The sequence below is a fragment of the Arvicola amphibius genome, chromosome 4 (assembly GCF_903992535.2).
Source record: "Arvicola amphibius chromosome 4, mArvAmp1.2, whole genome shotgun sequence".
Classification (NCBI taxonomy): Eukaryota; Metazoa; Chordata; class Mammalia; order Rodentia; family Cricetidae; genus Arvicola; species Arvicola amphibius.
In genome coordinates, this window is record NC_052050.1 from 47587593 (window position 1) to 47611514 (window position 23922).

At 39.7% G+C, this 23922-nt stretch overlaps 2 protein-coding genes across 2 annotated transcripts; both read right to left on the bottom strand.

The window, feature by feature from the left end:
• Positions 1–947: 947 nt before the first annotated feature.
• On the bottom strand, positions 948–1901 carry LOC119812059 (olfactory receptor 1468). Its single transcript, XM_038326398.1, has one exon. The coding sequence runs from the start codon at positions 1899–1901 to the stop codon at positions 948–950; it is 954 nt and encodes a 317-aa protein (XP_038182326.1).
• An 11006-nt stretch (positions 1902–12907) lies between these two features.
• On the bottom strand, positions 12908–13846 carry LOC119811893 (olfactory receptor 1468-like). The gene has a single exon (XM_038326049.1). The coding sequence runs from the start codon at positions 13844–13846 to the stop codon at positions 12908–12910; it is 939 nt and encodes a 312-aa protein (XP_038181977.1).
• Positions 13847–23922: the final 10076 nt, after the last annotated feature.

Consider the following 23922-nt stretch of genomic DNA (forward strand, 5'->3'; position numbering starts at 1 on the left):
GATTAGCAAAGTAAACATAAATATTTATATGTGCCCCATATATGAGCCAATGCATTACAGATATGAACTTTTGTGGGCTGCTTCTCTGAGTCTTGGCTCAAATATTATTCATGCTTCTTAGTATAATAAGTTAATTTTTCTATTTTTTTTAATAAGAGTGGAAATAAGACTTGGGTATTTAAGTCAAGTCAGTTTGGACATGGGAAGACAAGATATAATTCATACCTGAATTATGGCAATATAAATAAGAAATTTCAATTAAGCATTTTTACATTATGCTGACCAGAGTCAGGAAAACTGTCTTGGAAAGTTACTGGTACCCACTTTCCCTCAAAATACATTACTACTTAGCGCAATGATTATGAGAGGAAACATAAATTAACATCTGTCCCTTCTTGGGATTTGCACCAATGCTCAAAAGAATAACTCCATTGACTCACTTATGGAGCAGTGGTGGAATACAAAGAGTTGCATTTTCCTAAAGTTGTCAGGATCTGGCTTTCCAGGGCCCTATTTTATAAGTCTGTAAGTCTGCCAAAGACTTGATGCAAGCCTTGATTCAGAGAACTATTCAGGATCAAGGCAGTAGCAGTGAATACAGGTTCAGATAGCAGGAGTCATAGACAAAACTGACTCCAAGAAAAACATGTTCATTTATGTTCCAACCCTAATCAGAGATTCTTCTGAGTTCTACAAACACTGTCCAAATGGGATTGGAGAGCTAGATGTGCTACATCTGACCCACAGAATTTCTAAATGATAACCTATATTATATGGAGTTATTCTGTACACTAGTATTATTTCTGCAGACACTTTACATATTGAACAATCCTAAAATATTTCATTTGAGCAGAAAGTTTTATGATGTAATGAAAGGGTCTATAATACCCAATATCAGTGTGAATATATTTACTATTTAAGTTAATTTAAAATTCCAGTAGCTACCATCATAGCCAGAAGAGAATTTTCTTCTTGCAAAGGACTCTAACTAGGGCCCCCTTGATGTCTCTGTTCCTTAGGCTATAGATAAATGGGTTCAGCATGGGAGTCACCACTGTGTACATCATGCCCATGACAGTCTCCTTCACAGTAGAATTGTTGGCTGATGGACATAAGTACAGACCAATGACTGTCCCATAGAACAGTGACACCACAGACAGGTGGGAGCCACAGGTGGAGAAGGCTTTACGGATACCTCGAGCAGAAGGAACCTTGAGAATAGAGGCGACAATTCGTGCATAGGACACAATGATGAGCACAAATGGAATGACAAGAACAATTCCTCCAGTTATAAATATCACTAACTCATTTACATGGGTATCAGAGCAGGACAGCTTCAGCAGAGCAGACATGTCACAGAAAAAGTGGGGGATCACATTGTCCTCACAGAAAGACAATTTGGCCATGAGCAGGGTGTGCAGCATGGCATGGAATGTGGTCAGCACCCAGGACAGCACCACCAGGCTCATACAAAGTTTGGGGCTCATGATGCTGGTGTAATGAAGGGGGAAGCAGATGGCCACATAGCGGTCATAGGCCATCGCCACAAGGAGGAAGCTCTCAAGGTCTGCAAAAAACAGGAAAAAGTACATTTGTGCCAGACAACCTGCATAAGGGATGGATGGAATTTGACTCTGCATGTTCTGCAGCAATTTGGGCATTGTGACAGAAGAAAAGCAGAGGTCAGAGAAGGACAAGTTGCTGAGAAAAGAATACATGGGTGTGTGCAGATGGGAGTCCAGGTGGATGAGGATGATGATGATGAGGTTCCCCAGGATGGTGGTGAGGTACATGGCCAGGAACAGGGTATAGAACAGATGCTGGTGCTCTGGGGGGATGGGCAGGCCCAGAAGGAGGAACTGGAAGATGACAGTTTGGTTCTTTTTTGTGTTGCCCTGCATCTAGGATCTTTAAGAGAAAATAAAATGTCCTTAAAATACAAATAAAAACAAACATATGTGTGACGCGTGATCCGTGAACATGTTCTCTATACTTAATTTCATCTTCATACCTGAAAGCTGACTCTGCAACCAGAATCACCCCATGTCTAAATCTCAGCCACCTAGCACAGCATTAGAAACAAAACCTTCTCTCCCATCTAAAACATACTCACAGGTAATCCTGTGGTCTCCAGTTCTGATGACTGTATGACCGTTCACTTTCAATAACTACTATTGGCTGTTATTTTTCTAACAGTATATTCCATGTCACTGGTCCCTGGAGTATGTCTCTGAACAGTTTCCCTTGTGAAGATGAACATCCAGCCCCCAAATTGCTCTCATGGCATTAGTTGTCATCTAAGTTACATGGACACACCTACCATCTTCATTACCCCAGCATCAAGTGCTGAGTGATTAGTTATTCCTGGATTTATCAGGCCATCTTCAGATCAACAGACCTCATTTTCCCCTGACAATTTCCTAACCCACTCCTCCATCTGCCATGCCTTAGTGTGAATGGAATCTAGGCTCAAGTCAGAATCCTCAGAGTTTTCTTTCTTTTGTTTGTTTCTCTAACAATCTAGAAAGTTCTACAAATTCTGTGCTTCCCTTTATTCTGTATTTTTCTACCTTCTCTGCTTCCTTATTTCTTTCCCTCTTCTTTATGTCTCTCTTTTCAGCTTTTTTATTAATTTAGCTAGTTCTTTGGCAATTTGATTCATGTATGTAATGTAATGTTCTGGTTACTTTCTCCCCCGCCCCATTCTCTCTTTTATGTCTCCCACCCCTATTAACCATCTGTGTTGTTTTTATCTGTCCCTCTCAGATTCATTATTTTTCATTTTGTTTTGTGACTCACTTAGTTTATCTGGGGACATCTGTGTTACCACTGCATTGAAACTGCTCATTAGGGCCTGGTGTGCACCCAACCAAAGACAATGACCAACCTTTCCCTGAATCTGTCAGTACAAAATATTTCAGTAGTGAGGGGAGAGCTCTATCTACACCTGGCTGTTTATGGGACCATTCTTGTGCAGACACACAATGCAGTCATTCATAACTGTTGAGAGCTCATGATTGTAATCACTATGTATTGCCCAGAAGATGGCATTTTACAGCCCTTATCCCTATATTATATCTTTAGCATTCTTTTCTCCCTTTCTTCAAAAATGTTCCTGGAGCCTCCAAGAGGCTATATAGTCCCATACTGGCCTCAAACTGTTTTCACCTTCAGAATGCTAGGGTTGCATTGTGTGATGCTATGCCCAGCTTTGAGTCTCTTTCTATTTGAACTATGCTTATCCCATTTCCCAAATTTGGACCATGCCAAAATTATGTCTGGATGGTTAGATCAGCTTTAATTTGAATTCCCTGCTTCCACACTTACCTTGTTTTGACTCCTGCATTCCCTGGCTGTCTGAGATGAAAATCTGGTAATCATTACCATGCTGAAAGTTTCATGAATGCTCACCATTTTTCAGATGAAGGCAAAATTCTTTTAAGGCTCAAAAGGCAAAATGTTCCAGAAGAGTTGTCCCTTGCCTATTCCACATTATCATGTGACCCACTGCATGAACAGGTCCTACACAACAACGTGTGACTTCTCCGTCACTATCTCTTCACGCCTGCCTTTCACAGTTGCCGTTCTTTCTACCTGGTCTCATCTGCTCTGTGCTTCCACTTCACCCGCTTCTCCTCCATCTATCCTCCATTTAGACTGCAGGTGACTTGAGGAGCTAAATCTCTCATGCCTTTCTAGATGAGCCCCACAGCCACATTTCCACTGTATCCTGTGTTCATCCCATTGCACTCAAGTCCCTGATCACTGGTTTGACTGACTTCCCAACCCTACGTAAACTCCATGCAGGAAAGACTATGTCGCCATCTCGTGGCATGAACAGCACCTGGCATTCTCATGAATTTCCGTTGGCTGTCCCTCAGATTGAAACACAGATTTCTTAAACTTCAAGGGCTGCAAATGCTCATCTAAGATGATCACTGCTATTGTGCCTTCACATAAGGAGTCTCTAGCTTGAGCTATACAGCATTACCTTTGGACATCTTAATATATAATTCCCGAGTATAACTTCAGACCTGTGGAAAATATTATACTGCCTAAGCATGCTACTTTTTATCCTAAATGACCTGAAAAATATAGCATACATTATACATAAATATTTTGCCCTTTATGTTGATATATTTGTGATTTGCTAATATGAGGATGAAAATAATATGATAGATTTAATTATTTGGGAAGAAAGGAAGGAAAGGGGGTAATTTCTACTCTTGAGACCACACTCCAGTTTGTCTCCAGGTACAAGCATATGTTGGATGCTTCAGTGCTAAGAAAGCTGAAGAGGAACAATGAGGCACATGGTACCTTTTTCCTCTAAAGAATAATTGAATCCAGATACTATAAGTTTCACCCTAGTGGTGCTGTTTATTCAAGCTGCACTGATAGTGCTTGCTTGCTTGCTTCCTTGTTTCTACAATAAGGAAAATCATCATTAAAATAGTGTACATGTGGCTTACCAAAAGGTTCATTCCTGAGAAATGAGGAAGATCTCAATTTGGCATCTAGATGTTATAATAAATCAAAATTAAGGGATACCACCTGGAAGAAAGTGACACTCATTAAGAATAAAAGTTTGAGCCATTCCCATGATGGTACCTCTCATTTCCTCACCTCTTATACATGTTCTCATACATATTCTCAGTCAAGGCTACAAATAAGAGTTGTAAAGCATAGAGCTTCAAGCTGGAGATACAACCCAGAGATAGAGTGCTTGTCTAGCATGCCCAAGACACTAAGTTTAAGACCTTTAGTAATAACACTGCTGGTCTGTGGATCACACTTAGAATAGTAAGATGATATGATATATTCTTTGAGGAAAACTTCTGAACTGTTCCCCAATTAATGTAATAATCCTAATCTCATAGAGAAAAGCTCTCTAAAGTGTTCTTAAGCTCCTTGAGTATTTAAATAATATAGCAAATATAGTCAAGGGCTGAAAACCTATGTATCTGATATCTATCTCACAGGGATTCCATCATGCTGAAATGGCTCAGTTTGTGAGAATGCATTTTGTGCTAATGTTAATAAATGTTGTCCTTAATATATGACATAAATAAATCCCATAGAATGTCATAAAAGCAATAAAATCAAAAACCTCAAGTTGCAAGAACACTAAGACATCAGCTCATTCACCCTCCAGTCAACTTACCCAGAAGTCTCTCAGGGTGACTCCAGGAGCTGGCCTAAAATTCTGCTCCGATTTATTCATCATAGGCATACGAAGAATGATCTCTAAGCTGTCACCTGTGTACGTCACCCCTGTTCATATTTCTCATTCTGCTCATCTCTGATCCTACGGGACTCTGAATCTCAGTGGAGTCTTTGTCCCAGATAGACTCATTTAAAACAAGGTAATTATCCAGGACCCTTCTAGAACCAATTCTCTAGAAACCTTGTTTCTGATTAAATCCCCTGATTATACATGGCTATACTTTGGAAAATGGTGGGAGCATAAAGAAACTCATGGGGAAATGTTTACTCATCACTAAGGTTGTGTCAATGAGCTTTCATCAGAGGAGGTAATGAAGGAGGTTGAAGAATCCAGAGAAGGTATCAAAGACTGTGAACACTTGGTCAGTTTTCCACAAGAGTCCTTTAGATGATCTGATGCAGAGAACCATCGTTAAATACATGTGCTTGAGACTCAGCTTGCCACTGGCAAGCTGGGCCTTTGTCTGAGATACCAGCCCAGCAAGGAGCCATTAGCCTGAAACAGAAGACCCAGCAGAGGGTGAGTGTGTTTCCGCAGACATTCCTTGACCCCCGAATCTTTCTGGTCATTCTGCAGGGGTTTCTCCCCACGCCTTCTGCCCTTCTCTTTCTATCCCATCCCAGCGTCCCTAAAGCACTCCAATCATAAACCACATGTCAAAACTCTCCTTTCCTCTTCCTTTTTACTTAAATATCCTGCCACTCAGGAAGCAAACAAGGAAGACACTACTTGGATGGCTTAACGTCAAGTGAATGCCCCAAAGTTGCCCTCAGTATCCTAAAATGTCATTTTATAGATGCATGGGTTTATGAAATGTCCAGCAGTGGGAAGAAGCAAACAAAACCTTAAGAGAAACCAAATGCTGGGGTCCACTTTGCCATTCTCATCAGAAATGGTTCTCATTGGTGATGGTCTAAGTAAACACAGCCAGGCTGCGGGAAGGGTGGTCTGGCACACAGTCCAGGGCAATAACCAACTAAGAGGTACCTGAAGAGTAGCATTTCTTTTATTAGAATGCAGAAGACCATTCTCCCACCAGGATATTTTACATTCAGGCCAACACAATCTCTTCATTTGAGATTTTATTTATTATTTATTGTTTTTATTCTATTAATCTACATAATAGTCTGTTGATTTTGGTTTTTCAAAACCTAGTTCTTAGTTGTTTGTTTCACTGATATTTCCCACTGTCTTTCTAGTCTCTCATTTATTTTAATCTGATATGTAGTGTTCTTTACTTCTGTTACCATGCCTATTTGTTCATTTGTTATTTCCTTGAAGAATAGCATTAAGTTGTTTCTGACCTTACTGCTTGTCTGCAGGTGTCTCTTGGTAGAAATTTTGCTATTAGAAGACGTATTCTCACTACATCCCACTATTTTGAATGGAGTGCTTCCATTTTTATTTCCCTTGAGATATATCACTATTTCCCTTTTATTTTATTCCTTGAGCCATTGACTACCCAGAGACATGCTTAATTTTTATATATTTGGGGATTTTCTGTAATTCTTTCCATTACTGAGTTTTAACTTTATATCGTTGTATTCAGAAAAAGCATTTGATATTATTTTAACCTTCTTAAACCCTTCTTGTGTGGTCCAGCATATCATCCATTTGAATGAATGCCCCATGTACACTTAAATACTTGCTCAGTCACTGTTAGACACAGGTTCTCCACTTGCCCGTTAGCTCCTGATGCTTTAAGTCCATTGTTTCCTCATTTGTTTCCTGTCTAATGATCTCTCTGATATGGGAAGTGCTGTGCTAAGATATTCTACTCTCATCATCTCACAATCCACTCCTCCTTTTCAGGACCTTTACTATTTGCTTAGGTGGTTAGATGCCCCACTATTTAAAAAGAATTAACCCTCTTTTGGATATATGTTGTCCTCATCTTTTTCAGTTCTCATTTAATGTATGTTGTAACAGATACATGCTGTTACCACTGTCTTTATTTTAGTAACTATTTGTAGAAGTTTTTCCATCATTTGACTTTCATTCTTATTATGTCATACAGAATGGGGAGTTTTGTCTGTCTGTGTCATTCTCTGGTTGGTTGCTTACTTGTTCAGTTGTTGTTTATGAAAATTTTTTCCTTTCTTTTATTTTTGAGACTATATTAAAATTACAACATCTCTCCCTTCCCTTCCATTGCTCCCAACCCTTCCATATACTAATGTGGAATTCCCCTGTGTATGTTATGAATATGTTTTATTGCCATTGGTTATTTAAAAAGCTGCTGTTTGCCGATGGCTTAACAGAATATAGCCAGTCTGGAAAAAAGAGGGGGGGGCAGAGTCAGAGAGACACCATGTAGCCACATCAGAAGACAGATGTCAGACACCAGATGGAAGCTTACCAATAGGCCACAACCACATGGTGATGCACAGACTAATAGAGATGGGTTAATTTAAGATATAAGAGCTAGCTAGCAATACGTTTAAGTGACTGACCAAGCAGTGTTTTAATTAATATAGTTTCTGTGTAATTATTTCAGGTCTGGGTGGTCAGGAACAAACAAGCAGCCTCTGCCTACAGATTGGTACCCAAACATTTGGGGCTGATGCCCACCACCTACTTTGTGTCCAGGTTCTTGTGTACCCACTCAGGATTGGGAGAAAAGCAGCTGAGACAGCTTAGCACTCTCCACCTGGGCAGATGGTGGGGTGGGATCTGCTAAGAGTGCACAGGAAGGAGAGCATGATGGATTCCTGTGGCCATACACAGAGGTATTTCAGGTCATGCAGGGCACTGCACAGCATATTTAGCTTTTACTCAGAAAAAAATAGAATGGTTTATATGCTACACAGTGCTACCCAGAGTTGAGGTGGTGAGGATGGCTCCCAACTGATGATCTCAGAGGCAATATAAATATGTGTCCACCATGTTGGACTGGGCAGAGCCAATAGTCAGAGTGACAGGGCTGGTCCTAGCCATGCCTGCTTAGCATTTGGGGGTTAAAAGCTCTCCTGGTCAGAAAACAATTACAGATATGCACACAATAAAGACAAATTCAAATGGAAAAGACCTGTAAATGGGTCACAGTGTTGGATAAATGTACATAGGCCTAAGAGAGAGAGAGAAAGAGTATAAACAGTTATAAGAGTACAGACAGTCATAGATTAAAGGGGTAAAGATAATAAAATAAATATTAAACTTGTAGAAAAAGTAATAGAGTAAGAAAAATAGGCCATGTAAAGATGGACTATACACAGAGAGTCTGAATTATGTATATTATTGTATTTTCTATGAATTTTTTCACTGCAGAGAGACATTTGATTCTGAGGGCTGCTACATTAAACTAACATAAAGGTATCTTGACTTCAAAATTTGGGTCTAAGGATATGTTGTTTGGAAAAGAGGTTCTTCTTTTGTTTCCACAGAGGATGAAAAGCTGTGGATTCCTTCCAGACTAATGTGGTTTGATAAACAAAGATACCCCAAAAGGTTGCCATGAACACCCAAAATTACTTTACCCAACAAAAAGCAGGAAGTAGTTTGGACAGAACTATGCCCAAATTCTCAAATATTGTTTAAAAATGTTTACATTTAAATGGGGATATGCTATAGAGATGAATACTTTTCATTGGTATGGATCTTGGTTTATCTATAAAATATAAGGTCAATTTTGGTATATGTATTTCTGCTCTTGACTAAGATATTGTGCATGTGCAGCTCATTTAAAATGCAATGTATAATTAAGAAATAAAGGTTAATAGATAGTCAACTGTAATAGTCAAGCTTGTAGTCATGTTAGTTAGGTTTTCTAGATGTACAGAGATAAATTTCATATGGATAGGTATTCTTCAGTTCTTTCAAAGACTAACAGAATATGGCATTTAAAATGTTTAAGAAATTAGGAATTTTCATTACAATGAGACTCATCTGCTCCTGGCAGCACCAGTCTACTTCAAGATGATGATGGGCATAAAAGAGACTCCTTATGGAGTTTGTTAGCCATTTGGGCAAGAAACTGCTCTTGCCTGGACTGCTTGATGTTATGATGTATGAACTGGATATATAAGAGCCACAGAAAAATGACTGCTGAACTTGCCTAAACTTCAGGGTTCCGGCTTCATGAAAGAGTCTGACAGACATTCTTCAGGACACAGAAGAAAGTGACTGAAAACTGCCAATAGAGGTAAAACAGTCTTTCAAACTTTTTTCTTCATGAAAAAGTCTGCCAGATACCATGGGCCTGAAGGTTGAAGATGGATACTACAATGATACAGAAGAACTTTGGGTGACTGTCCAGGCAGCAAGATGTCTCTATCAATTCTAGTGTTTTGGAAATTGCTTACAATGCACTTTCTGTTAACTTAGGTAATATTATATCCTTCTGGGGTTTTTGATGAAATTGAAGAGTAGATAGTTATAATTATAGTTTTCCTTAGTTATGATAAAAGATAAAGTAGATATAAATACTGTAATTCTTGGTTGATAACTATTTTGTTGTATGTAATAATGCCATGTTAAAGTTAAAACCTTCCTTTTTAATTAGAAAGAAAAGGGGAGGTGATATGGAATTCCCCTCTGTATGCAATGAATATGTCTTATTGCCATTGGTTAATAAAGATTTGCTTTTGGCCAATGGCTTAACAGAGTATAGTAAGGATAGAGAGAGAGAGTAGGTGGAGTCAGAGAGACACCATGTAACTGCCACAGGAGACAGATGCCAGACACCAGATAGAACCTTACCAGTAGATTAAAACCACATGTCTCTGTCTGTTGCAAAGAGAAGGACAGAGATAAAAGCAAGGAAAGAGATATTTTGATTGAGGGGACCATTATGAGGCTAGCAAGTAACTTGGTACTAGAGAAATTCCAGAAATCCATAAGAATGACCCCAGTTAAGACCCTAAGTAATAGAGAAAAGGGTGCCTGAACTGGCCTTGCCCTGAAGTTAGATTAAAGAATATCTTAAATGTCACCATAGAACCTTCATCCAGCAACTGACGGAAACAGAGCAGAGTCCTGCAGCATAGCACTGGGCTAAGCTCCCAAAGTCCAGTTGAAGAGTGGGAGGAGTGAGAATATGAGCAAAGAGGTCAAAACCATGATAGGGACACCCACTGAAACAGTTTACCTGAGCTAATGGGAGCTCACCAACTCCAGTGGGACAGGGAAGGAACCAGCCTATGTCCAAACTAGTCCCTCTGAATGTAGGTGACAGTTGTATAGCTGGAACAGACTGAGGGGCCACTAGCAGTGGCACCAGAATTTATCCCTACTGCTTGTACTGGCTTTTTTGAGAACCTAATCTCTATGGATGGATACCTTGTTCATCCTAGATAGAGTAGGGAGGGCCTTGGACCTTTCCAAAGCAATGTGCTTTACCCTCTCTGAGGAGTGAATGGGGGTGGAGTGAGGTGGGAGTAGGTAAAGGGAATGGGAGGAGGGAAGGGAGTAGGAACTGCAATTGTTATGTAAAATAGAAAAAGATAGTTTGTTTTCTTTAAAGAAAAAGAAAAGAGGAGGTATTTCCTTGCTGAAAGGGGAAGACTGTACTTATCTGTGGTAATAAGGACCAATACTTCAAGTGCAATTGTGGATTGTGTGTGTTTAGTGGCATGGTGGTTGTAGGTTAGGATATTACAATGGGGCTCACCCTCCCCCAAGTGCAGGGATCACTGTTGTGCACCACCATGCCCAGCTTGAGGCTTGGCTTTTCTGCATTATTCATTCTACTAGCTTCTTTCCCATTACTGTGATAGAACACCATGACTAGAGGCAATTTATAAAAGGAAGAACACATTTGAGCTTGTAGTTCCAAAAGGATAAGAGTCCATCATGGCAGGAAGGCAGCAGGAGCAGGAAACTGAGAGCTCCTGATTTCAAACACAAGCAAGAGGGGTTAAAGGAAGTGCTGTGTGCTTTTAATATCTCAAAGCTTATCTCCGGTCACCAGCTTCCACCAGCAAAGGAACACCAACTTCCCCAAAAAGCATCACTACCTGAGGAACAAGTGATTAAATATACAAGCCTATAGGGATGTTTTTTCATTCAAACCACCACATTCCACTCTCTGGGATCTGCAGGCTCTTTACCTTATGATAATGAAAACTTTATTTAATCCAACTTTAAAAGTCCCCATAGCCTTTCACTATCTCAACATTATATAAAGATCCAAAATATCAAGTTTCTCTCAATTGTTACTATCTATAAAATCAAAATTATATCTTTCTAATATACAACAGAACAGTTACACATTGTCATTCCAAAAAGGAAAAATCTGGGAATAATGAGGAAATACTGGACCATAGTAAGACTGCAACTCAGTAGGGAAGACTCCAAGTCCTGTAGCTCTATGTCTGAGTCAAATGACCTATATGGCACCATCCCTCCAACTTTGCTGCTTGCTGCATCTCAATCTCAACATTTATCTCTTCCTCTCCCTCTCTCTCTCTCTCTCTCTCTCTCTCTCTCTCTCTCTCTCTCTGGAATCTTGAGCACAGGAAACCTCAAACCCCACCCCTAGAGTGACACACATCCTCCAACAAGGCCATACCCATTCCACAAGGTGATACCTCCTAGTAGTGCCACTCCTTATGAGATTATGGGGGCCAGTTACTTTCAAACTACCACAATTTCAAAAACAAATTGTTTTGAATGTTTCACCATAAGAAAATGATAAATGTAGAATTGGAAAAATTGTTCAGTGAGTAGAAGTGCTTGGTCCACAGAATCAGACCCGAGTTTAAATCCCCAACACTCACATAAAAAAGGCATGGCCATGTGACTGTTTAACTCCAGCACCATGTGGAGTAGAAATGGGAGGATCACTTGCTTCCCTTCTTAATCAACTAGACAATTCTACTTCCACTATTTTAATTACTAGGCAGTACTATAATAGTTCATTTTAAGAAAAATTACCCTAGTGAAATGATGTGGGATGTCCTTCTGTATATGTGTTACTTTTATTGGCTGATGAATAAAATTCTTTTGGCCAATGGCTTAGCAGAGCAAAGGCAGGCAGGAAATTGCTGACAGAGGTTTCTGTGCTGCCTGGTTTCACAGTCATCCAATCCCAAAGAAATAAATAGAGGTCTACATTAATTATAAATTGGTTGGCTTATTAGCTCAGGCTCCTTATTAACTCTTATATCCTTCATCAAACCAAAATTCTTGTCTGTGTTAGCCACATGGCTTGGTTCCCTTTATCAGCAAGACATTCTCATCTTATTTCCTCTGTGTCTGGGTGAAAACTGCAGACTGAGCCTTTCCTCTTCCCAGTCCTCCTGTTCTGGTCACCTGTAATTCCTGCTGGGCTACTGGCCAATCCGCATTTTATTAAACCAGTACAAGTGGTAAACCTTTACAGGGTATAAGACTGTTGTGCCACAGCAGGAAATCTGAACAGAGATATAGAGAGAGAGTAGGCAGAGTCAAGGAGACACCATGTAGCTGCCAAGGGAGAAAGATGCTGAAAAACCTTACTGGTAGGCCACATAGCCTCGTGACCATACACAGATTAATAGAAATGGGATAATTTAGTTGTAAGAGCTACCTAGAAATATGCCTAAGCAGTATTTCATTTAATATAGTTTCTGTATGATTACTTGGGTTTGTATGACCGAGAAACTAGAGCACAGCCTCCATTTACAATGAAAAAAGAGGTTAATAATTTGATATTAATTATCTACTACATAAATAATCTCAAAAAAATACCATCATGTCCTATCACACTGTCATTTTCTTCTTACAAAATACTCTCCCCAGAGCCCCCTTCATATCTCTGTTCCTCAGGCTATAAATGAAGGGGTTCAGCATGGGGGTCACCATTGTGTACATTGTAGCAATGATAGTCTCCTTCACAGTAGAGTGACTACCTGATGAACATAAGTACAGACCAATGACTGTCCCATAGAACAGTGACACCACAGACAGGTGGGAGCCACAGGTGGAGAAGGCTTTACGGATACCTCGGGCAGAAGGAACCTTGAGAACAGAGGCGACAATTCCTGCATAGGACACAATGATGAGCACAAATGGAATGACAAGAATGAAGCCTCCCATGATAAATATGACCAACTCGTTAACATGTGTGTCAGAGCAGGACAGCTTCAGCAGAGCAGACATATCACAAAAAAAGTGGGGGATCACATTGTCCTCACAGAATGACAATCTGGCCATGAGCAGGGTGTGCAGCATGGCATGGAATGTGGTCAGCACCCAGGACAGCACCACCAGACCCATACAGAGCTTGTGGCTCATGATGTTGGTGTAATGAAGGGGGAAGCAGATGGCCACATAGCGGTCATAGGCCATGGCCACTAGGAGGAAGCTCTCAAGGTCTCCAAAAAGCAAGTAAAAGTACATTTGTGCCAGGCAGCCTGCATAAGAAATGGATGGCACTTGACTCTGCATGTTCTGCAGTAATTTGGGCATTATGACTGAGGAAAAGCAGAGGTCAGAGAAGGACAAGTTGCTGAGTAAGGAATACATGGGTGTGTGCAGATGGGAGTCCAGGTGAATGAGGATGATGATGAGGAGGTTCCCCAGGACGGTGGTGAGGTACATGGCCAGGAACAGGGCATAGAACAGGTGCTGGTGCTCTGGGGGGATGGGCAGGCCCAGGAGGAGGAACCAGGAGAAGACAGTTTGGTTCCCTTCTGTCATGCTGTGTCATCTGAATCTTTAAGAGAAAATTTTAAAAGTCATTTAAATCCAAATAAAAATTAATACATTTCAGTGATACACAATCTGCCAACTGTACATCAGTAATTGATTTCATCCTCATAAACTGAAAAAAATCTTTCTTTTGTGTGTTTTTGACACATAGACCCCCTTAGTAGCCTTAGTTGGCCTGAAGCTTCCTAGATAGACCCAGTGGGCCTAGAGATTAGAGATCTCCCTGCTTCTGATTCCTGAGTTCTGGGACTTAAGGTTTGCACCACCAAACGTGAATTAAATTTCTTAAATTTAGTTCTATGACTAAGTCAAAGCCACTTGTCAGTTATCTCACTGGTAATTAGATACAATGAGATTGTCTGTTATTTCCTATCTAAAAAACACACACAGGTGAGTCACTCTCCTGCTAATTCAATGGCCATTGGTTCTCAATAGTTGGAGCTGGGTTTTGCTGACAGTAGCTACTGTTTTCTGAGACTTTGTACTAAACACCCCCTCTCTTATATTTCTATAGTTAGTGCCCTGCAAAAGCTTGCCAATTTCCATAGCACCAATTTTTTAATTTATTTATTTTACAACCAAGCCACAGGTTCCCCTAACTCCTCTCCTCCAAGTCCCTCTCCCTGATTCAACCCCTTTGTTCAGAAACCCCCAATTCACTCCTTCTTCATTTCAGTTCAGGAAGATCTCCCATAGATAGCAAGAAACATGGTATATCAATTACTATAACACTAAGCAGCTCCACATGTATTAAGGCTGGACAAGGTGACCCATTATGAGGAATAGCCCCTGCTTCCACTATTAAGAGTCCCAAAAGAGGAACAAGTTACACAACTATAGCATACCTAGGCACCAGTCTGGTCACAGGAGATGGCCAGTTCAGGCTATCCTTGTAGATGACTGGGAGACTTTCTTCCACTGGGTTTTTACATGACTCTGAAATGTCTCCCTTTCCCAGTAGACTCTTTCAGTACTCTCTCACTTTGCCCCCATGACCTGATATCTTATGTTTCCATCCCCACCAGCCATTAGTTCACTCACAAACCTCTTCTATTTCAGCTTCCTAGGGATACCCAGAGAACCACCCTTGAGCCCTTCTTGTTACTTAACCTCCCTGGGTCTGTGGATTTCAGTACTGTTATCCTTTATTTTATAGTTAATATCCACTTATGAGAGAGTACATACCATGTTTGTCTTTCTGTGCCTAGGTTACCTCCCTCAGGATGATTTTTTTCTACTTCTATCCATTTGCTACGGCATCAACTATCACCTACAATTCTTTGCTAAGCCACTCTGTTATCTGTAGTACACCAACAACAACTCCCCATATTATCTCCCCATAGGTATAACAGGACTATCATCATCTCAATAAAATGCCATGCACAACTTGCCCTGCCCTTTTCCCAGTCTTCTCTTGCAGTTTCTCATAACTCAAGAGAAGAAATCTACACTCACAGAAGAGATGTTTGAATTTTCATTCATCCATTCATTCCCATCAACATCTAATCTAGCAAATCCCATAGAGTCTGTCATTTCATTTCTCTCTAAGTCATCCATGATCATTTCAATTGCCACACAGAAACTACTATTGTATCTCATCTATACAGTTGGACAATCCTAGTAGAATAATTTATCTCTTTTCTTCCATACTCTATTTCAATCTTCTCACATTGCGACTGCTTGAGATGAAACTGATCATCATTCTACTAAAAGTTCTTTTGTTTTCTCCTCCTCCACAACACAAAGGCAAAACTCCTTCTAAAGACACTAGAAAAACCAGGATAATCACAAATGGTCCCTTCCTGCCTCCACAGCCTCACCTGCTCACCCAGCAACTCTCATATTCCACTTTCATCCACACTGGACTAAAAAGTCACAGCGTCTTGACTCCAGCCCACCACAGTTGCTGTTCCTGCTATCTAGTGACATCTTCTCTCTGCCCCCATTTCACTGGGCTTGCTTTTTAAGTACAGTATATGGGGCTTCACCCACTAAATCTTTGGTTCCTTTTGAGGGGAGACCAGATATCATGTTCCCATTGCACCCTCTTTCCATTCCACAACTACCAATTCCCTGGTCGCTGCTTTGAGCTGACTTCTCACCTTACTGCATCTGTGCAGGAAAGGCTGTGTCTGTCTTCATCTTGCAGCAGGTTACCTGAATGTGAACAAGGTTTCTCAATCATACCACAAAGAAAGACATGATGGAGGAGTGTCTATGTGTTACTTTTATTAATAAAAAACTGCCTTGACCCTTTAAGAGAATAGAAAATTAGGTAGGCGGAGTAGACAGAACAGAATGCTGGGTAGCAGGAGTGGGGAGACACTTCAGGCAGTCGCCATAGTGAATCTCCATGCTTCTCCTCTCTGAGGTGGATGCAGGTTAAGATCTCTCCTGATAAGCGACCACCTCGTGGTGCTACACAGATTACTAAATATGGGTTAAAGCAAGATCTGAGAATTAACCAATAAGAGGCTGAAACTAATGGGCCAGGCAGTGTTTAAAAGAATACAGTTTCCGTGTAATTATTTTGGGTAAAGCAAGCCGAGTGGCGGGACACAGCCCACCGCTCCATCAACAAAGATATTTACTCAACTTTGTTCATAGCAGCATTATTTGTAATAGCCTGAACCTGGAAACAACCTAGATGCCCCTCAACCAAAGAATAAAGAAAATGTGGTACATTTACATAATGTAATACTACTTGGTGATTTGAAATTTGCATGCAAATGGATGGAATTAGAAAAAAAAAACATCCTGAGTGAGGTAACCCAGACCCAGAAAGACAAGTACAGTGTGTACGTACTCATAAGTGAATATTAGACATAAAGCAAAAATAACTAGCCTATAGTCCATAACCCCAGAGAAGCTAGGTAGCAAGGAGAATCCTAAGAGAAACATACATGTATCCCCCTGGGAAGGGGAAATACACAAGATCTCCTGAGAAAATTGGGAGCCTGGGGGTGGATGGAGAAGGGAAGGCTGAAGGGGAGAAAGGTAGGAGAGGGAGAACTTAAAGGAACAGGATGGTCGAGATGGGGGAAGGACAGAGAGGAAGAGCAAGAAAGGGGAAATCTTGATTGAGAGAGACATTATGGGGCTAGCAAGAAACGTGGCACTAGAGAAATTCCCAGGAGTCCACAAGGATGACCCCAACTAAGACCCTAAGCTATTGTGGAGAGGGTACCTGAACTGGCCTTGCCTTGTAGTCAGATTGATGACTATATTAAATGTCATCATAGACCTTCATCCAGCAACTGATGGAATCAGATGCAGAGATCCGCATTGATTCAGCGATTCCAGCAGAGCACTGAACTAAACTCCGAAAGTCCAGTTGATGAGAGAGAGGAGCAATAATATGAGCAAAGGGGTCAAGACCATGATGGGGATACCCACTGAAACAGCTTACCTGAGCTAATGGGAGCTCACCAATTCTGGTCTGATAGCAGGGGAACCAGCATAGGACCAAATTAGGCCCTCTGAATGTGGGTGACAATTGTATGGCTGAGGCAGACTGTGGGACCATTGACAGTGAGATCAGGATTTATCCCTGCTTCTTGTACTGGCTTTTTGGAACCCATTCTCTTTGGAGGAATACCTTGTTCCGCCTAGATATAGTGGGGAGGGCCTACCTGAAAGCAATGTGCTAGACTTTGTTGACTCCCCATGGGAAGCCTTATCCTTTCTGAGGAGTAGATGGGGATTGGGGGGCAAAGGTGGAGGGAGTGGGAACTGGAATTGGTATGTAAAAATATATTTAAAAAGATAGTTTTTTAATAAAATTAATTAGTTAAAAAAACAAAACAACAAAAAAAATGATGAAAGGCTTAGATTTAGCCATGGAGTTAAAGTTAATTTAGATGTGAAATACCTGTGTATCCTCATAAATTCTGATTCTGATCAGGAAATCTTGTGTGAAATCAAAATATTACATTTTAAACATCCAAACTTTACATTTGGTGATGTTAATTCTCGAGGTCTGTGGACCACACTCCGATAGGATAACCATATAACTCACTTTTAAAAATATAGATTTTTCACACTGTCTCCAATAATTGTGACTATAATCTCTTCAAAGGGTTATCTTGGCCTTTTTAAGTTTCTCAAATATTGTTATAAGAACCAGTCTCCATCAGCTCAGGGTTTGAGGGGGATCCAATAAAGCTGGCTCAATGAACTAATTACTCAACTTGACTTTTCTATCTGAGGGAGTAAAACTTAATTCTCTGGGGCTGGCAAGCAGGGGGTTAAACTTAGCTCTCTGGGCCATCGAAAAGGGGGGACACACATATACACATAGATTTCCAACTTGCCAAGATAATACTTAGAATGAGTGTTTCTACCCTCATGTTTCCCTTATATTTCTTTTGATATCTTCCGTTTAACTAACTTTATTTTTCCCTTACAGCTTATATATACTAACAAAATCTTTCAATCAGTATAAAAATTGCAATGTGGATACATTCTATTTTTAAGTGGATGATTACAGTGAATACAAATAAAAAGCAGCATGTTTTCCATATCCCTTACATGAGTAACCATTGTATGTGTTATAGGTGATAAACAAGTTATTCTAAGAACCCACATACATTCCTACTGAATCTTGTTAAAGATTAACAGAATGAGCAAGTAAGGTACTTTTCTCAGTCAGTTCTGCTGTTGACAGGTTGCATTTTGTGGTTACAAAAAAAGAACCAATCATTTTATTATTTATCTCAGGTAATCTTATTAGGAATATTAAAAGAATCACAAATCTAAACTTTTATATATAAAAAGGAATCAGTCTTCCCTACTTTAAATCTTCAGGGTACATATCTATTCATCAATAATTTTTTATATCAGGAAGCTGAGGACAGAAATGGTCACAAGGAATTAATAATCACCTTTGATCACCAACCCATTCAAGAAAGATACAACAGCCAGCAATAGTCAGGCTGCCAGTGTTCCTGTTCCCTGACCTCAATGAATGTCTCATTCAGCTATTAAAAGTATGTCCTTCAAGCTGGGCGGTGGTGGCGCACGCCTTTAATCCCAGCACTCGGGAGGCAGAGGTAGGTGGATCTCTGTGAGTTCGAGTCCAGCATGGTCTACAAGAGCTAGTCCCAGGACAGGCTCCAAAGCTACAGAGAAACCCTGTCTCAAAAAACCAAAAAAAAAAAAAAAAGTATGTCCTTCTCAAATTTAAATTGTTTTCCAAGATTTTCTACCTCAAAGTCACTAACAAAAACATCTTAACCTAACCTTAAGTCATATTTAAGGCTTTGTTTTAGCTGTGATGTATACCAAAACCCTGTGAACACTTCTCTCAATATTAAGATTAAAAGAACTTAAGCTAACTTATCTTTCTGGGACTCAATTGTGTTTTCTTAATCATTACCCTAAGCCATAGACTATAGCTCCTCAAGAGAAACTAGCTGTGTGACACTTCCTTGTTCTTATTTTCTATCCTCCGCAGCCCCTGCTTTATCAGGGGTGGGGACAACACCATATCTTGCTTTTACCTATATTAGTTTTCCCACTAAACTAACCCCTATCATAATCCTTCAATATATTTATTAAAGACCCTCAGTCATCAAAATCCTATTTAAACTAGCACTATTATTGTATAAATCATTGCTTCAGTTAAACAGTACAGCTTAAGAGGAAATCATCTTCATAACAATCCACAGGTAAAAATGCCAGGTATATTTCCATGAAATAATTTTTTGAAATAATCAGACTACATTAAAGGCAATGGGGATCTCCCTTTCACACCATGCCAGAAACCAGAGACAAAAGACAGCAGCAATCATGCAAAGACACAGCAGTATCAAGAGACATTCTGGAGCTGAACCTTTTGGGGTTTTGCCTTTCTGAGATGCACCCATCACTGCCTTATATGCTAGTGGGCCAATCCTCTGAAGCTGATTACCACCTGTTGCTCCTCTAACACACTACACTAGAAATATTATAAGTGCGAAATTCTAATCACAGCATTTCTACAGTGCAGAATCTCCTTGGGAGGCACAGAAATGGAAGTATATCTGAAAACATTATCTTGCAGAATATCATGCATGAGACATGGGAGATTAAGAACTTCCAGTTAAGGACATAAAGGTCCCAGTTCATTTAACTTCCTGCCAACTTACCCAGAATGTCTCAGGGTGACTTCATGGCCCTGATCCAAGATCCTGTTCCCATTTATTCAGTATAGGCACACGAAAAACAGCCTCTGTGGTCATCACCTGTGTCTCTACCATCCCTGCTCACATCCCTCATTCTGTTCATCCCTGGGACTAAGGGGCTCTGCGTCCCAGAGGAGTCTACATCCTGGAGGAACTCGTTAAATAAGACAAAATAATTATTCAAGACCTCTCTAAGACAAATTGTCTTGGAAGCCTGTAACAGTGACTGATTAGTCACTGATCATGTGTGACTTACTTTGGGGGCCAAGGGGATAGAGAGCAGCTCACTGAGAGATGCTTAATCATTGCCTGTCTAGGGAATCAGCAGTAGTCCTGTCTGCTGGGTCCTGTGTTTGTTGAGAATAGTTTGAGAGGCCTTAAAATAAACAGGTTCATTACCTTGAAGACTCTAAAATAGTTTCAGGGTATTAAAGCTTAGGCTCTATCATGTGAACAAGAAACCACCAATAGTCTTTGAATACCACTGTAAAAGATACATATTTCAGAAATATTTCAAGGGTAGCAGAATCTTTCACTACAACCAAATTTTTCAATCAAATGGACCTAAGAAACGAGTTGGTATAGCTATCATAATACCTAACAAAATAGACTTCAAATTAAAATTAATCAAAAGAAATGAAGAAGGACATTTCATATTCATCACAGGAAAAATCCGACAAGATGAAGTCTCAATTCTGAACATCTATGCCCCAAATACAAGGGCACCCACATTTGTAAAAGGAGCATTACTAAATCTTAAATAACACATAAAACCCCACATACTAATAGTGGGGAGACTTCAGCACCCCATTCTCAACAATGGACAGATCTGCTAGACAGAAACCTAGCAGAGAAATAAGGTAACTAACCACTGTCATGAGTCAAATGGGCTTAACAGACAGCTACAGAACATTTCAACCAAACACAAAAGAACAAACCTTCTTCTCAGCACCTCATGGAATAATTCTCTAAAACTGACCACAAACTCTGTCAAAAAGAAAATCTTATTAGATATTTAAAAACTGGAATAACCCCCTGTATCTTACTGGACGACCATGGCTTAAAGTTAGAATACAACAACAACACAAATTACAGAAAGCCTACAAACTTATGGACACCTAGTGACACTCAACTGAATCACCACTGGATCAAAAAAAATAAAGAAATAAATTAAAGACTTTCTACAATTTAATGAAAATGAATACACAACATACCAAAGTTATGAGACACTATGAAAGCAGTGCTAAGAGTTCATAAGTTCATAACACTAACTGCCTGCATAAAGAATTTGGAGAACTGTCACACTACAACTTAACAGCACACCTGAAAGGTCTAAAACAAAAGAAGGAGACTCACCCAGGAGGAATAGATGACTGGAAATAATCAAACTGAGGGGTGAAATCAATAAAATAGAAACAAAGAGAATAATACAAAGAATCAATGAAACAAAGAGCTGATTCTTGAGAAAATCAACAAGACAGACAAAACCTTATCCAAACTAACCAAAAGGGAAAGAGAAAATATACAAATAAACAAAATCATAAAGGAAAGAGGGAACATAAAACAGACACTAAGGAAATCAAGGTAATCTTTAGGTCATACTTCAAACCAGTACTCCACAAAGTTGGAAAATCCAGAAGAAATGAACAGTTTTTTTAAAAGGTACAACATACCAAAATTAAATCATAATTAGACAGATGATTTAAATAGACCTATAACCCCTAAGAAAATAAAAGCAGTCATTAAAAGTTTCCCAACTAAAAAAGTTCAGGGTCAGATGGTTTCAGTGCAGAATTCTACCAGAAAACGAAAAAAGAGATAATACAAATACTCCTCAAACTATGCCACACAATAGAAACAGAAGGAACATTATCAAACTCTTTTTATGAGGCTACAGTGACCTTGATCCCAAAGCCACAGAAACACTTATCTAAGAAAGAGAATTATAGACCAATCACCCTCATGAACATGATGCAAAAAATAATTAATAAAATACTAGCAAACTAAATCAAGAACATACAAAAAATCATCCACCATGATCAAGTAATACTTACCCCAGATATGCAAGGATGGTTCAACATATGAAATTTGTCAATGTAATCCACCATGTAAACAAACTGAAAGGAAAAAAGCCACATGATCATCTCATTAGATGCTGGGAAAAAAACCTTTGACAAAATCTAACACCTTTTATGATAAATGTTCTAGAGAGATCAGGGATGCAAGGAACAACCTAAACATAATAAAAGCAATACACAGCAAGACGACAGCCAATACAAAATTAAATGGAGAGACACTCAAAGCAAATCCACTAAAATCAAGAACAAGACAAGGCTGTCCACTCTCTCCATATCTAGGCAATACAGTACTGGAAGTTCTATTAGAGCAGCAAGACAACAGAAGGAGATCAAGGAGATACAAATTGGAAAGGGAGAAGTCAAACTTTTGCTATTTGCAGATGATATAATAGTATACATAAGTGACCTCAAAAATTCTACCAAGGAACTCCTATAGCTAATAAACACCTTCAGTAATGTGGTGGGATACAATATTAACTCAAAATATCAGTAGCCCCCCCCCAATGCAAATAATAAACCAGCTGAGAAAGAAATTAGAGAAACATCACCCTTTACAATATCAACAAATAATATAAAATATCTTGGAGTAACCAACCAAACAAGTGAAATATCTGTATGACAAGAACTTTAAGCCTTTGAAGAATGGAAATTGAAAAAGTTATAAAAAGGAAAAAATCTCCCATGCTCTTGGACAGGTAGGATCAATATAATAAAAATGACAATCTTACCAAAAGCAATATACATATTCATGCAATCCCCATCAAAATCCCAACAGAATTCTTCACAGACTTCAAAAGAACAATACTCATCTTCATATAGAAAAACAAAAAACCCAGGATAGCTAAGACAATCCTGTACAATAAGGAACTGTTGAAGGTATCACCATCCTTGACTTCAGGCTCTACTATAGAGCTACAGTAATAAAAACAGCCTGGTATTGGCATAAAAACAAACATGTGAACCAACAAAATTGAATTGAAGACCTTCACATTAATCCACACACCTATGAATACCTGGTTTTTAACAAAGAAGTCATAACTGTACAAAGGAAAAAAGAAAGCATCACCTGGACCTGGGGGGAGTTAGGAGGACCTTGGACTTAACATTGAGTAGGGAATCCTGATGACTCCTTGGCCTGGAGAGGGAGAGAGTGGGGGTATGGGAGGAGGGGAGGGGAGGGAAGGAGGAGGAAAAGGAGAGGAGATGGAAATTTTCAATAAAAAAAGAAGAAAAGAAAAGAAAAAAGAAAAGAAAAGAAAAAAGAAAGCATCTTTAACAAATAGTATTGGCATAATTGGATGTCAATATATAGAAGATTCCAAATTGATATATGTCTATCACCATGCATAAAATTGAAGTCCAAGGGTAAAGCAGGAATCCTTAAAACTGTTTTACCTTTTATTAAATCAAATCTGTACACAATGATTAAAATACAGAAGGAAGAGTACAGATGGTATCACCAGGTACTCCATTGATCCCACTGGGGAAACAGCTCTCTGCCTCTGCACCATAAACTCATTCCTCAAGGGCCAATGGATCTCTAAGCCATATCTTTGCCAGTTCCCTCACTGTCACAGAGATCATATGACTCTCATCCTCAGATGAGACCACATCCATAGGGCTAAAATCACCCTAATACCATTGGCTAACCAGATGGAATTCCCAAAACACAAGTGGATCAAAGACCTCAACATAAATTCAGTTACATCAGCTGGGCGGTGGTGGCGCACGCCTTTAATCCCAGCACTTGGGAGGCAGAGGAAGGCGGATCTCTGTGAGTTCGAGGCCAGCCTGGTCTACAAGAGCTAGTTCCAGGACAGGC